The sequence below is a fragment of the Artemia sp. Qi Xiang Cuo genome, chromosome 18, assembly GCF_049724085.1.
Source record: "Artemia sp. Qi Xiang Cuo chromosome 18, ASM4972408v1, whole genome shotgun sequence".
Classification (NCBI taxonomy): domain Eukaryota; kingdom Metazoa; phylum Arthropoda; class Branchiopoda; order Anostraca; family Artemiidae; genus Artemia; species Artemia sp. Qi Xiang Cuo.
In genome coordinates, this window is record NC_142811.1 from 28,604,990 (window position 1) to 28,620,835 (window position 15,846).

Below are 15,846 nucleotides of genomic sequence, written 5' to 3' on the forward strand. Positions count from 1 at the left end.
TAATAAGATAAATGATTTTATGAGTTTCTGCAAAGGAGACCCTAGAAGACCATAGATAAGATAATACCATAGAAAGATTAGATTCCCAAGATAGAAGACCATAAAACCGAGAAAAAATTCTAACACTCAGAAAACACAGCAAAGTGAGCCAACTTTAAAAAAAACCGTTTATATGGCACTTATTTGAAAACTCAGGCAGCGGAATTTTTGGAAGATTTAAGGTAGTGATTTCTGAAAGCTATCTTTACAGCCTCACTACACATCTGTTCCCTAATTTTTCAGGCTCTGCAATAACTCATCGCCTAAATCGGCCAATATTCTGAAATATATGTAACGAGTTATATCATTGACTTGAAAAACCTCGGTTTTTTATTTTTCATCACATTTCTTTTCAATGTCTGGTTGCAGCAAGAAAAAAAATATTTGCATATAAAAGTTTGTGTTTGAATGAATTATAGCTAAGATGGTGACATTTCCATACTGACATAAAATCGGGTTTTGGACTCGTTTGTTGCAGTTATCGACGTTCTTGCGGGTACCTTACTAATGACCTACTTCTGAATCTGGTCTCTTGGAAACTAGGTTAGATGGCGAAGTTCACAAGCCATGACTGACTCCCTTCTTCGCCTCTTTAAAAAATAAGATTATTAGAAAATAAAAATATTAGTCATACTCTCTACAAAATGGCTTGAAGTATTTTAAAGCGACTGACCTGAAAGGGAATAGTATCTCTCTTAATGGTGGATTTTTTTTAGAAGAGGGTGGATGTCTGCCTAGAATTCTGATGACATTTTTTTTTTACTTGATGTATTTGTAGGTTAGTGTTTTGATGACTACTGGTACGGGTTTGTGATATTAGAAGGAGAATGGCCATTCCTGTTGGGTCACGGATGGAATTATAGTAATGAGGGGGGATTATTCTTTGTTGGAACCTCAAGTAGGAATTATTGGTTGTAACAAACACATTACGCATAATTTCTTCAGCAAGGCTGAGTTGTCTGAGAAAGCAATGTTTCTGTAGTTTGTTTATTCGAGTGTCTGAGGTGTTTATTTCTGATTCTAAGTAAATCAAACAGTTCGTGGTAACGAACTGTAAGTAAGGAGCGACCCGGCTCAATGGTAACCGAAACTCTAGAAAACGGGTTTTTGATACCAATAGATATATCAAAAGAATCAGATTTTAATGCTGATTTCAACTATGTAACTTTCATAAAGTTTAGTGATACATATCAAAAGTTACGCACCTGAGAAAATTTGGCTGATTTTTGAAAAAAAGCAGAAAGACCCCCTAAAAGTTATAGAACCTTAATGAAAATCACACCTTCATATTCAGCGCATCACAGAACCCTACTGCAGAGGTTTCAAGCTCCTATCTAAAAAAATGTGGAATTTTCCATTTTTTGCCAGAATAAAGACCACGGATGCGTGTTTATTTGTTTGTTTGTTTTTTTTTTTTGTTTTTTTTCCCAGGGGTATTCGTATAAACCCAACTGTGCTAGAAAATCGTTGGAGGGCTCTCTGGAACTGAAATTAAAGTTCTAGTTCCCTTTTTAATTTACCAAAAAAAAATGGAGGGCAACTAGGCCCCCTCCCACGCTCAAGTTTTTCACAAAGTCACCCGATCAAAATTTTGAGATAGCCATTTTGTTCAGCATGGTCGAAAATATGATAAAAATGTCTTTTAGGATGATTTGATACCCCAAAGTCACCAGGTGGAGGGCTGAAAGTTATTAACTTTACTCAATGTTAACATATAGTATTGGTTATTGGGAAGTATAAAGACTTTTTCAGAGGAGATTTTTTCTGGTAGGTGGGGGAAGGAGAGGGTCGGGGGCGATATTGAAGGATCTTTCCATGAAGGAAGTGTTCATGGGGGAAGGGAAATTGCCATGAAGGGGGCGCCGGACTTGCCAGCATTATTTATTGGTTATTGGGAAGTATACAACCATTTTCAGGAAGGATTTTTTCTGGAGGGGGGGGCTAGAGGAGGGGATTACTCTGGAGAATATTTTCGTGGAGGATGTGTCTTTGGGGTAAGGAACATTTCTATGAAGGGGGCGCCGGATTTCCAAGCATTATTTAATAAACGATCAGAAGTTAAATAAAAAAAAAACAAGTTTTTTCAACTGAAATGTAAGAAGGAATATTAGAACTTAAAACGAACAAAAATTATAACGTATGTGAGGGGGTTCTCCCCCAAGTCAATACTTCGCTCTTTACGCTACAGTTTTTTTTTAGTGCTTTCAAAAGAGCTATCTATTCTAATTAAACGGTCTTTGCGATTCAGGGGTTTGTTAATCAAATTTTTTGTTAACTTTTAACTTAAAGAGCATGTTATTGACTAGGGGAAGAACCCCTTCATATAAGTAATAACATATACGTAATAAAAAAAACAATAAAAAAACAAGCGATACGGCTCAATAGTAATCGAAACTTTTAAAAACGAAATTTTGATGTCAATAAATGTATCAAAAGAATGTGTTTATAATGCTGATCCTAAATATATAAATTTTATTAAGTTTAGTATTACTCATCAAAGGCTACGAGCCTGAGAAAATTTACTTGATTTTTTAAAGAGGGGGAAACATCCCCTACAAGTGAAAGAATTTTAATGAAAATCACACCGTCAGATTCAGCGTATCAGAAAACCCTATTACATAGGTTTCAAGCTCATATCTGCAAAAATCTGCAACTTTGTATTTTTTGCCGGAAGAAAAATATACGAATATAGAAGTTAGTTACGTAAGTTAATTTGTAAAGACATCCATTTAGCAAAAGAAAAGTAAAATTTTGATGCAAATAAAAGCTGCATTAACTAAAAAACGATCAGAAATTAAATAAAAAAAACTAGTTTTTGAACTGAAAATAAGGAGCGACATGAAAGCTTAATACGAACAGAAATTATTCCGTATATGAAAGGGTCTGCCCTCCTCAACGCCCCGCTCTTTACGCTAAAGTTTTTTATTGTTTTAAAAAGTCGAGTTGTGAGAAAGTCAAACTTTTTATTGTTTTAAAAAATAAAGTTGTGAGACAGAGTCAAACTTTAGCGTAAAGAGTGAGGCATTGAGGAGGGGACAGCCCCTTTCTTATACGGAATAATTTCTGTTCGTTTTAAGTTTTAATGTCGCTCCTTACTTTCAGTTTAAAAAACTTGTTTTTTTTATTTAATTACTGGTAAAGGTGATGTTCAAAAATCAATTGTTCTACTGCTGTTCAAAACTACTTCAGTTTTATGTTTCACTGTCGAGTCTTTGTACAGGAGGCAGGTATAGTCAAGCGTGCTTAAGGTAGGTGCTGTGATTAGCCTATTTAAAGCATTGGTTGGAGTTTCTGTTTTATTAAAACAAATTTCCTTGAGGAATCTTCTTTTTTTTTCAATAGAGCTTGTTACGTACTCGGCGGGTAAAACCCGCGTTAATTTGGAATCAGACATCAGACCCAAGTAGCAATATGTATCGGGTATGGATTATAATTCAAATCCATCTGCATGTTTGGAGCCCTGTCAATATCTTAAATAAAAGTTCAAATAGGGATAAAATCCTTTTATTAGACAGTGTTTCACAAACAGTGATAGAAATTCACAAAAAAATACCAGATATTTCGGTCACATATCTGGTATTTTTTTTGTGAATTTCTATCACTGTTTGTTAAACACTGTCTATTAAAAGGATTTTATCCCTATTTGAATTTTATAATCGTCATGGAAAGGCAGTGGGGTCTCCGAAATTAGCTCTGTCAATATATTTCTAGAAGAGTGTCACAGCCGATATCTCAGGGGAAAAGTCAAATTACTATCCAAGGTCCAACATTGTAGACGGTCCAAATCTGTAAATCCGTAAAGTTATTGTATTTAGCTATTTCTTGGTTCTCTCCGATTGCTAAATTCGCAATGGAAATGTGTTTTTACTTTGTATTGAGTTGCGAATTGGCCACCTTCTTGGCGAATTTAAATCGCTCGCGCTCAAATTTAAATTCAATTTTTGCTGGCCATCGAGTTTTCTTTTAACTGTTTTCAATTCTTTCAATTTCTATTTTTTTCAACTTTTTGTGTAATTGGCTTACAAAAAAATATATTCTTGTTTTATTGTTTTTTTTGTTGTTGTTTTTTTAACAAGTATGTCGAATCTGAAATTGGAAGCTGAATCAAATTTAGTGAGAACCAAGCATAAAATTTGTAATGCTTCTTATTACTATATAATTATCTACAGTATATAAATCTATGTGTGAAAGACGTATGCAAAATGTTAATGACATTGTGAGTATATGTGCTTTGTCCAGCATCACAATCCACATGTCTTGGCGGAGGTACGTTTTTCACTTGCTAGACTCACATTGCAATTCAACTCTTGGGATATTTATATACAACATTTACAACATTAAAATATATAAAAGGCTGTAATTTTGAATATGAACATTTAACCAATTCTCCAAATATACTCTGGATATTATAATTCACATTCGGAATGTCTTTTAAAGGAAATTTTGATGCGCTTTAAACTGTATTTGTTCTACCGGCCCTATTCAGCTTACTTGTCACTGCATTTCATTTTGCCCTATCATAAAAATATCAAAAATTAAAAGTTTTCTCGACTTGATATATGTTTGCACTTTTTGCTAGTGAAGTTTACTGCAACTCGAGTGTATTCCTATATCCTTTTTTTATTATTAATTAAAAAAAGCATATTCCATAAAATAAGTTTTTCATAGAAAAGTAAAGAGCTGCATTATACCAAAAAATGAACATAATAAAGTCAAGTAATTTTCCAAGCGAAAAACTACCACAAATCATCATCAATAAATAAATGAAACCCAAAACGAACCAAAATTACAATAAATATCCGAGTAAAACCCAACACGAGCAGAAACTAAGATAAGTAGGGTGCCCCCCCATGCCTTCTAAAGACCAGAACATAATTTACACTTTACTGAAAAAAGTTTTAACAATTTGGGTTTATTAAAGTTAAAAAAGAGAAAACATTTAAAATGTATTTTGTTTTAGTAGATTGCAAATTATGTTCTGGTCTTTAGAAGACTTGGGGGCGTCAGCCCTAATCATCTTAGTTTTTTCTCGTTTTGAGTTTGACTCATATATTTATTGTAATTTCTGTTCGTGGGTTTTATTTATTCATTGATGGTGATTTGTGGTATTTTTACCCGACGAAAAGTGTTCAATTTTATTTCTGCTCATTTTTGGTTTAATCTAGCTCTTTACTTTTATTTGAAAAGCTTCTTTTCTGGAGAAAGATATAAAAAAAATAATTTCTGTGCATTTGTGTTAGACATAGTCTTTTTTATTGGTAAAGGAAAAAATATTTGAAATCTTTTTTTCCCTAAAAAAATCCATATTTTGGCTTACTATTTATTATTATTATTAGTAGTAGTACTAATGTTGTATTAGCAGAAGTAGTAGGCCTAGTATGCACATATTGCCTTTTGGTCTGTGGAACATCCCCCTCCCTCTGATGCACTAGAAGTTTCAACTTGATAAGCCGTTGTTAAATTATTATTGATGCGCCTTTTTGACAATCTGTTTGCACATTTTATGTTTTCATTTAGTTCAACATTCTCCTCAACGTTTCCTCAAGTTTTGACCTTAATATCCTCACCTTTAGTAGTAGTCACTACAGAAGCAGTAATTATAGTAGCAGTAGCAGCAGTGGTAGTAACAGTAGTAATAGTGGTAGCAGTAGGAGTAGTAGTAGTTATAATGGTGTCTAATTCCTGGAAGTAAAATTACTTCCTGGAAATTCAGTATTTTAGATTTTCATACCCCCCCCCTCCTGATTTTAAGGGAGTATCTCTTAAAAAAATATTTCCAAAAATATGAGATGGCCGTTTGATTCAAGGTTGAAGGCAGATTATCTTTTGGATGGACACTTCATAAGTTGCCTAAACAGAGCAGTGACAACAAACATAGTTTTAGGGTAACGTCGAGAAGCGGCGCCGTTTTAGGAAATTATAGCCTAGTTAAGGATACAGAAAATTTTGCACTGCATTCTGAAATATGGATAATTCTTCTTGGTTTTGTTTACTTAGGTCTTAAAAAAATTAGAAACCGTAGAAAGAATATATTGTGTTTCGTTCTTAAGCTCACTAATGTGTAGCCTGTAATTTACTTACTATAAACAAAAAATTTTTTACATCAAATTAAAGGGCAAATTTTAAACCTCAAAAATAGCAAAAATTACCCTAAATATGAAATGGCCTCCATCCCCCTTCCCCTCCACTCTTTATGTCATACTCTAACTTTGGATTTGCCGAAAGTGAGAAAAAAGGGAATTTTAACTTAAATAGTGAAAAGTTGTGCGTGCATTATCCCCCCCCTAGCCATTCTTTAGGTGTTGCTGTTAGTTTTAAGCCTTAATGTCGCTATTTAGTTTCATATAGAAAACTAGTTTTGCAGATCATGATAATTCATAATGTCATTTTCACGTCTAAACGTCATATCTGACTTTTTTTTGGCTTCTAAGCTGATTGCAAAAACTGTTTTCTAGCTGTTCTCAAGGGGGTGGATAAGTAGGCCTATGTAGATAAGGAGTGTCAAAGTGAAAACGAACATTGCTCTCCTGATCCTCTCTTTAAGAACAACAGTAAGTTACTTAGAAGACAGTTTTAACAATTATCTCGGAAGTATGAAAATATCGATACGACCAATTAGGGGGTGATGGCAACGATATCTTCCCGCTATTCCTGATCAACAATATCTTAGTATTCAAATTCTTGTTTCTGCATGCTATGAGAAGTTGTCATAAAGAATTGTTTGATACAAATGCAATCATGAAGAACACTTTTAATTAACATGTTGTGACAGAGATTTTCGAGGATCTGTAATTGACTGACCACTTTGAATTTGTGGCTAGTGATTTAAGAGCAGTTCATAAAACTGACTTCTGGAAAATACATTCATTTATTGCCGTTTCTCCTGTAAAGGAAAGAGCCAATACACCATTGAATTCATTTACAAAATACTGTTTTCTTGGAAGTTCAAGCGTTTGTTTTAAATTTAATTTATTATTCATTTTCAAATAATACGATTTGATTATTAAAAGTTTTGAATAATGACCATCAGAAAAGGCTATAAAGATCCAACTTCTATTCTGAAGGATAGCTAGGCGAAGTAATTTTGGTATAAAATTGCTTGTCCAGTTGCGTGCCTATGGGGGCAAGGAGGTATGCTTCTCCCCGGGCCTAGCATATATTGGGGTGTCATTTAGGTAATTATGTTTTTTCGTTTTTTTTTTAATCCTTGGAACATTTATTAAGAGGGAGGTGAAAAACTAAGCATTGCCTCTGGGTACTGAAAAACCCACGTGAACCTTTATGGCTTGCCTTTACCCGAAAGCTCTTTTTTTTAATCTCCATTTAAAAAATCTACAAATCCTTGCCCCCTCCCTCCTACGTTTTTCGTGAATTAGCACCGTTGCTTTGTGTCCATTCAATGTTTTGTGAATGTATAACCTACCATGCCATGGTATTGTGTGTACACAATGCTATGATTGCGTTTGAAATTTATGGACGTAAATATTCTCATAAGATAGGACAGATTATAAATTTATTAAAAAAACTATGCTAAGCTCTAAAATTGGGAAATTTGGTACTATGTGATGCAATTTTCCAACTCTGATGTCATTTTTGGTCTTCCTGGGCTTGAATTAATAGGAAACGACCTTTCAATTATATATTTCTTTCAATTATGTATAAATGGTTTTTTACGCCTTCTGATCTCGCCTAGGGTGGAAGTGGGTACTAAGTGACAGAATTTTTCAATCCTGACTTCAATTTTGGTCTCCCCAGGCTTGAATAAATAGGAAACAGCCTTTTAATCTCCCAAATGCTTCAGAAATTAAGATTCTGCTCTTTCATTTCCCTCTGACCTTACTTGGGAGGAAATGGGGTGCAAAGTGATGGAATTTTTGGTACTTTTATGTTAAACGCACTCTTTTATATATGTCAAACTGGAGACGCGACAGTTACCGGGACAGATACGGGAGAGATACCCGATCATAAAACAGTTGTTAGAGTGGAATTGAGTGAAGGTAGAGATAATTTTACAGCGATTCTGGAAGACATAACAGCGTTCTGGGCGCATAATTGTAACGTAATTTTGTTCATAAACCATTATAACCGGGTATCTGTCTCTTGTTAAGTTAGAATAGGCTGCGTAATAATATATGCTATGCTTTACTCTCCCCCCCCCCCTTAATGTGTAAATATATCCCAAATTTGTTTCTAAACTATTATATGTTCATCCTGTTTTATTGTATTTCATTAGCATTAACCAAACTAGCACTATATAAAAGAGTGCGTTTAATATAAAAGTACCGAATTTTCCAATTCGAACATCATTTTCGGTCTCCCCGGACTTGAGTTAATAGGAAATGCCCCTTCAATTCAACAAATTATTACAGAAGTTGGAATTCGAGATTTCCCCGCCTTTTCCCCTTCTTTTCCTTAAAAAAGTATTTCTGCATGGCTGATTTTTGCCGATTTTTGATATGTTATAAAACATATTTTTGTGAACATGTTGGTGCCAAAACATTTCTGTTGCTCAAATGCCAAGGTTTGACCTTTTTTCGTAGTTTTTACTGGGCTAAGTACAAAAGTGAGAGACTGTGTGCAATCTCTTGAAATTTGCTTAGCTGATTTTAGTCTTCTTTTCAGTATGCTTATGCAACAAACGTTGTTTACTTTATCATTCTAAACATATGTCTGCAGCCAAGGCAATAGGTAAAGGTTGTAAAATTTTCACTGGGATTGGGTTTTCGCTTGTTTGAACGTTTCGTCCATTTGTCTTTTTTTTAGGGGGGGGGGGTAATTTTTGTAATTTGTATTAGGAGTAGGAATAAGCGAATTTTGGATAAAATCAATACCGTTTCCTTTTTTCTATTTAGATGAAGTTGAACCGAATAATTATAGTGATTGTTTTCGAATCGTTGGATTGCTACACGTTTCTTCGCAAGTTATTTTATCTAATGAAACCTGATAGGAAGCAATGTGAGCAGTACTGTCCATGTTGGACGCCTTTTTTTCTAATAAGTTTAAATCACTCAACAACAGCTTGAATGAAAAGAACGCAATAAAATGCTCACCTAACAAACTAATAGCAAAGAATAGATACAGGCATTACCCCTATAGTTACCAAATTATGCCTATGGAAGCCACGCTGAGCTACTGTACGTTAGATAGTCATAATTTAGCTAAAAAGGAAATAAAACGTAATTTAATTAAGAACGGTAGGGTTTATTCGCTGTTGGAATGAAGGATCCCTGTTGGTTCTCCTTGTCTGGTACCATAACTTGAATATTATGAAAAGATAAATTCAACCAATGGTATGGCTTCAATAGTAATACTGAAAAAAGCTAAGCATGTTCAGTTCTATTTTTTTTTTTATTAAGTGAGTCAGATGTTTGTGATATGTTTATCTTCTTTCCTATCTTTAAAGTATTCTGAATATGCAACTATAGATTAGGTATCATGGGGAGTTAAAATTCGCTGCTTATTTGTAAGTCTTCTACGCTGCTGCATATGGAAAAGCCTCTTGTTGTTGTTTAATAAGGGTTCTCTAAGTCAGGAATTTATTGTATTGCGCTGATTTATTGTACATCATATAAAGTCTAATTGCCCCCAGGGAATGGAATTTTTCGGCAATTTGATAAATCACGTGATCTCTCCTTCACTATGGTTGTCAATCAATTTCCCCAAAGATTATAAATTCTTGTACATATACTGTTTTTCAGACCATAAGAAACATGGGCTGATGAGTTTTTTTTTTTTTTCTAAACAAAGCAGAGAAAGATAATTCGTAAAATCCCCATCAAAATGACGAATAAAAGCGCGTGACTCGTGTCCGCCATATTTTGGGGACCCTAGTGTACAAAAAAATAATTTTAGTTTTATGCTTGGCCCACATAAATTGGAGCCATAAAAAGGGCCAAATTTTTGTCCCCGATCGGCTTGAAACTTATACCCCTAAGTCCTTTTGAAACTTAGATCCTAAGTCCCAACGCACAAGAAAAAATTGGGAAGAAAATTTGGTTACTTCGAAAATAAAGACAAGAAAAAGGGCTAGAAATCCTTTTTTTATTTGGTGCCCCTTCCCCCCAAATATGGAACATTCTACTTGCCTGGTGTCAGAGGACCCGGCAATGTGCCATTACCTTGTTTTCCCTCGTTAGTTTGGAACTTATAGTCCTAAGTCCTCGGACAAAGGGGAGTCTAATATAGGGAAATTGATTTGGAAGCATGGTCACCCCAAAATGAAGTCCGTAAAGATGTAATGTTTTCCCCTTCTTTCATTACAAAACTCATACTATTAAGTTCGTTGGCCAAGAGGACTCCAATGCAGAAGAAATATTGGATCAAAAAAAAAAAAAATAAAAAAAAATACCAGCGAGCTGGGTTTTTTTTAAACAGACTGAAGTTTAAATCTTTAAGTCACTTGGTAGAGAGTATGTTAATTTACACGGATTATTTTGGTCTGGTGGCAGACTCCCTCACCGAATCTGGGGCCAAAAAATGTCCGATGTAGGCTATTGTTTCTGATTGGCTTGAAGCCTTCAAGGTTTGAACTCAAAATGAACGGGAACTGCTATTAATCAATAAACGAAACTCAAAATGAACTGAAATTAAATGAATAATTACTTGTAACATAGAGATAAGAGATACTCCCATAAGAGACATATAAATAAATCCTAAGACTAACAGAAATTTAAATAAATAATACATTTAAACGTAAAACAAACAGAAATTACGACATATAAAAGTCGGGCTACGCCCCCCCCCCCCCCCTCCTAAACCTTCTAAAGGCTTTTAATTTAAAATAAAAACCACACCCTTCGGAATATGTATTGATTCAAGTAAAGTGCGAGTTACGCTCAAGCTGTTGAGAGTATTTGAGTAGGGACGGGGTCTAACTCTTTCTGTTGGTAGTTATTATTTGTAAATATTGATTGGCCTTATGATATTATTGTTTTGATGTGTTATTGTTCACAAAGGCACCATTTGGGGGGGGGGGGAATTACCCCATCTAGATTTTGTGAAATACTTCTTTTGTATTTTCATTTAAGAAAAAAAAAAATCGAAAAAAAAACAAGAACATCACTTGCCGTCTAGATTTTGAAAACTGTATCTGCTTCCTCCCCTTACAGTTTCGTGAATTAGCATCCCTGGCTGCTGATGCTATGACAAATGAAAAATACACTCCTAGAAATATAAACATTTTCAGTAAAGCATAAATTCCGCTCTGGCCTTTAGAAGGTTTAAGGGGCGGTGGTCCTACTCTTATTCTTGGTACTTTCAGTTTATTTTTAAGTTTGTTTCGATGATCAACTTTAGTCTTTGTTTGTTTTAGGATTTATCTATTCATCCATTGCACTGTCTATTATCTTTATGTTTAATACGATTATTTATTTTAATTTCTGTTCGTTGTGGGCTCCATTTATTCATTGGTGGTAATATCGGCTTGTTTTAAGATTGAATTATTATGTGACTTTATATCAAAGGTTTTTGGGACAACAGAGAATTAGAATTTCGGAGCAAGTTCATTTATTTTACTTGAGGACGTTACCTGGGATCGTATTTATTATAAAATTATATTTATCAAGACAGTGTTTATAAGGTCTTAGGAATAGTCTGTGTTGTATTGCTGTATTAAATGTAATACAACAAAGATTAACATTGAATTTTAGTGTCTTAAATCTAACAGCCATTTTCATTTGCATAAAACAAAAACAAAACAAAAAACTGTTGTTTCAGTGAAATTTACGGTCATTTTTTAGGGATGTGCAATTATTTTCTGTACAGTTTTGACGCAATATCTAATTATACTGCTACCAGTTTTGCATTGTGCATTTAAACTGAGCATCCACTCGACCATCTTGTGTCCCGGTGTTCCTTGAAAACCAACAGCTTTTGGTTTAAGAGACAGCTCTTACAATTATTTCTTTACTGTTGCAACCTTTCGCCATAGAATAGCCTAACTGTGCACCTATTTTTAAACTATGTGGTCTAAATACCTTATTTTTCCTTACAGCTTTTTCGGCTCTTGAATCAGCGCAAAGTATCAATTTGTTGGCTCAAAAGTTTGTCTTTTGTATTGGCCAGTTTGTTTGTCTAGGTCTTGCCCTTTACAAATGCCAAGGAATGGGACTTCTACCAACACATCCGTCGGACTGGCTTGATTTTATAGCACCTAGAGAAAGAATGGAGTTTGTAGCAGGGGGGCTGAGTTATACCTAAACGTAATAAACTAGTATTATATAAAATTCTCTTTTAACTTTTGTCATTAAAATTTAATTAAATTTATTGTGTGATTGTTATCAGTTTCGTATAAACTCTTTAAAAGAAATGAGTTTTGGAGCGCTACCGTATTGGTCAGTGTAAAAGACTTATCTTCTATTTTTCTTTAACTCTTTGGTAGAAATACTGTAAATCCACCCCCTCCCCCTCACAGCTCCATATGTACAAACATGCTGCGTTTCATCCGACTCGCGATTAGTCTTAAATAGTCAGGGACTGTCCTAAACTAAACACGGTAAGCTCATATTTCAGACTTCTGTTTCATCATGTGTACGAACCGAAAGACTGATCTGTATAATTGGTTGTGTAAAGCGAGGTTCTGGTGTCTAAACTGTTCCTGTAGCCTCCTCTCTACTAACTTCATCATTATAGACTTGTTGCACCTTTTTGGACTTGTGATCAATTAGGAAGCATAATTCGAAGGCCCAAAGTAGGAGTCCCGTTCCTCATAAACTGCATAAACATGAACATTGTACACCTTTTTCGGCTTGTAATCTCTTGAAAATCACTCATGAAACGATTTTAAGTGATCAAATAAATATTCGAAACCAAAAGACGATAAGTATGTATTTCGCTCTTGGTGTTTGATTTCTCCTAAAATGGGTTTTTAACATTTTTTAAAGTCACTAATTGCGAATATTGGATTCCGAATTGCGATTGCTCCAATGGCTAAAACTGTCTGCTCCTAGACTTGAACAAGTCTTGACTAAGGCTCAAGGGTACCAACAGGATTTTATTTCCTCCTTCTGAAAACTTGTTTAACAAAAAAGCAGACCTAATTTCGATTGTATTTTAAGTTTTTGTGTTTTGACTTTTTCTTATATAATTTATTTTCAATTATTTCATTTAGTTGTTTTTTTTAATTTATGGTTTCTGACATAGTTTTTTGACAAGGTGAAAATTGATATAGGGTAGTCCGGAATATAGCCATAGTAAATATAATTGTAAATGGCGTAAACAAACGCAGGGCGTGTTCCAGAACTCGATTATCATTGATGATAATTAACTATTTGTAATTATTTTCATTCCAAAGCAACGGGTAAACACAAAATATAAGCAATTTGTAATACTATAAGCGCGGAACAGGCTTCAGTCATAACCCTTTTTTATTACAAGTATTTTAGAATCTAGGCTGAAAGTAGGATCTTGTCGTTTTAGGCTGAAAGTAATGCAAAATGATTAATGATCATTATTGATAATTGAGTTCTAGAATATACCCACATTATGTCACCAGATGACTATCACTATTCACTGCAGTTGCTATCGAAGGAATACTTAGCTTGTTGAATATGGGTTTTCGACTAATTATACAATATAGGCCCAATAAAAGATAGTATGCAGCAATAGAAGCATGTATTGTTTTGCAACTGAACACTGTATTTAGCCTACTTTTTTCCAAAATCGCCTCACATTTTTACTCCAGTTTATATTCAAGGATTTCTGAACTTGTATATTACAAGTGGTCAATTACGATTGTGAATAAAGAATGTTTGGTTTTCACCAAAGTCCGTATTTAAGGGTTTTTGAAGTAGCTAATCACAAACATTAAGCTACAATTGCACTGTCAGCTTCTAAAATGAAATGCAGTATAGCCTATACCCTATATGTTTCTCAAATGGCTTTCTAGTTTACCAACCGTTAGTATTGAAGGGTTTCTGAACTTATACGTTTATAAATATGAGACTAATATTCTGGTGCAGAAGTTCAAAAGCAAAACGCTGTTTTTAAATGTTTCAAAAATGGTGTTTGGTTTCCCAATGTTGATATTTAAGTTTTCCTCGATATCAATATATTTGTCACAAGTAATTGAGTTTTTCTGCTCAAACTTTCACAGGGGTGGTTGATTACCCCTTAAGTTGGTATTCAACAGGCTTTTGAAGTCACTAATTCCAGATACGAGGCAGAAATTGCAATATAGTAAAACGAAGCATAATGGGTAAATTTTGCGACTTAGAGCCCTTTCCCCGGGGGATGTGGGGGGTCCTATTATCCCCAAAGGCATAGTTATTGAACCTTTCAACTTTGCTGAACAAAATAGTTATCGCAAAATTTTGATCAGACGACTTTGAAGAAAAAGAGGCGTAGGAGGAAGGCTAGCTGCCCTCCAACATTTTGGTCACTTAAAAAGGGCGCTAGAACTTTTGATTTCCGATCAAATGAGTCCTCTCCCGATCCTCTAGGATCGTTTGTTTGGTACCATCACCCCTGGGGAAAACATACATAAAACGAAACAATTAAATACACATTCGTGGTCTTTCTTCTGTCAAAAATACACAAGAATCAAATGGTGTGATTTTGATTAAGATCACTTGATTTTTTGGGAGGGTTTCTCCCCCTTTTCATACTTTTGACAAATTTTCTCAGGCTCGTAGATTTTGATGGGTAGCATTAAACTTAATGAATTTAAATATTTTGAACCAGCATCAAAATTCGATTCTTTCTATCTATCTATTGTTTTCGCTCCTTATTTACAGTTCATTACCACGAACTGTCTGATCAGGATCATGCAAGAATTTCAATGTATCTGCCAGCTGTTGATCATCAAAGGAATATTTATGGAACAATCTTAAATTGCTAGATATCAATCATTCAGTTTAAAAAGCTAATTACATTCAGTTTACAAATTTTAAGAAATTTAGCCTTTAAAAAATTATTTTACTCGAACTATAAAATTTTAGCTCTACAGAGAGCAACCGACTCTAGTACTACGGTACCTTGTATTACGGCTTTCTAAAACAAGATTTTCTAACTTTACTAGTCCTAACACGATTGCTAGGAGTATTCCTAGTAAAACAACTCCTACGAAAACTTTTTTGATGGCTATTCCTGTCACGACTTCCCCAGCCGCAGCTACTGTAACTCCGGCTACCAAAACTGCTCCATCCACCAATATTTCAAAGACGACTGCTTTTACCATGACTATCAGCACTATTCTTATGAAGATTACTCCTAGGAAAGCGACTTCTTTGATGGCTACTCATGGTAGAACTGCTTTTAGTACTACTTCTTTGTTTCTAACATCATTCCACTTTAACTACTATTATTAATAAAGCTTATTAACCGAAGTTACTGCTACTAGTTCAGACAAATAATGTCATTGAAAAAGGAAAAGTTATTAAATATGTAAAAAATACAGTTTATCTGTACAATTTAAATGGTAAATTAAAAACACAAAACGGGCATAAATTAGCTTATATAATATACCAAACTTGAAACGAAGAGAAATTACTATAGATGAAGTAATGGATCCTAAAACGAATAAAAATTACAATTAAAAATAAATTCAGATTTAAACCCAAGATTACCGCAAAAGGTGTCTTGTTATCTTTCCGGAGTCTCAAAAAGGTTGGACGTTCATTTGAGCTTTCTTGAAAAAAAGAGAATATTTTTCTTCTTTTTTTTGTGAAGTTATCACAGACAGGAGTAGCGTTACTTCCCCTGAGGCTATAGTGTCATTTGTGCTCTAATGAAAAAAAAAATGGAAATACTAGTCCAGTTTTTACTGGAAACCTGTATTGATGAAAAAAGGTTTTTGAAAATTAACGTAGT

The 15,846-nt window shown here is 34.2% G+C and overlaps 1 protein-coding gene across 3 annotated transcripts in view; it reads left to right on the top strand.

The window, feature by feature from the left end:
- EMC4 (ER membrane protein complex subunit 4) overlaps positions 1 to 12,317 on the top strand; it is a 51,354-nt gene extending 39,037 nt beyond the window's left edge. For all 3 annotated transcript variants that reach the window (XM_089104607.1, XM_089104608.1, XM_089104609.1), the window contains exon 4: positions 12,032 to 12,317. In XM_089104607.1, coding sequence (XP_088960733.1) covers positions 12,032 to 12,237 — 206 coding nt within the window. In that variant the 3' untranslated portion in view covers positions 12,238 to 12,317. The remainder of the gene's footprint in view (positions 1 to 12,031) is intronic.
- The last annotated feature ends 3,529 nt before the right edge of the window (positions 12,318 to 15,846 follow it).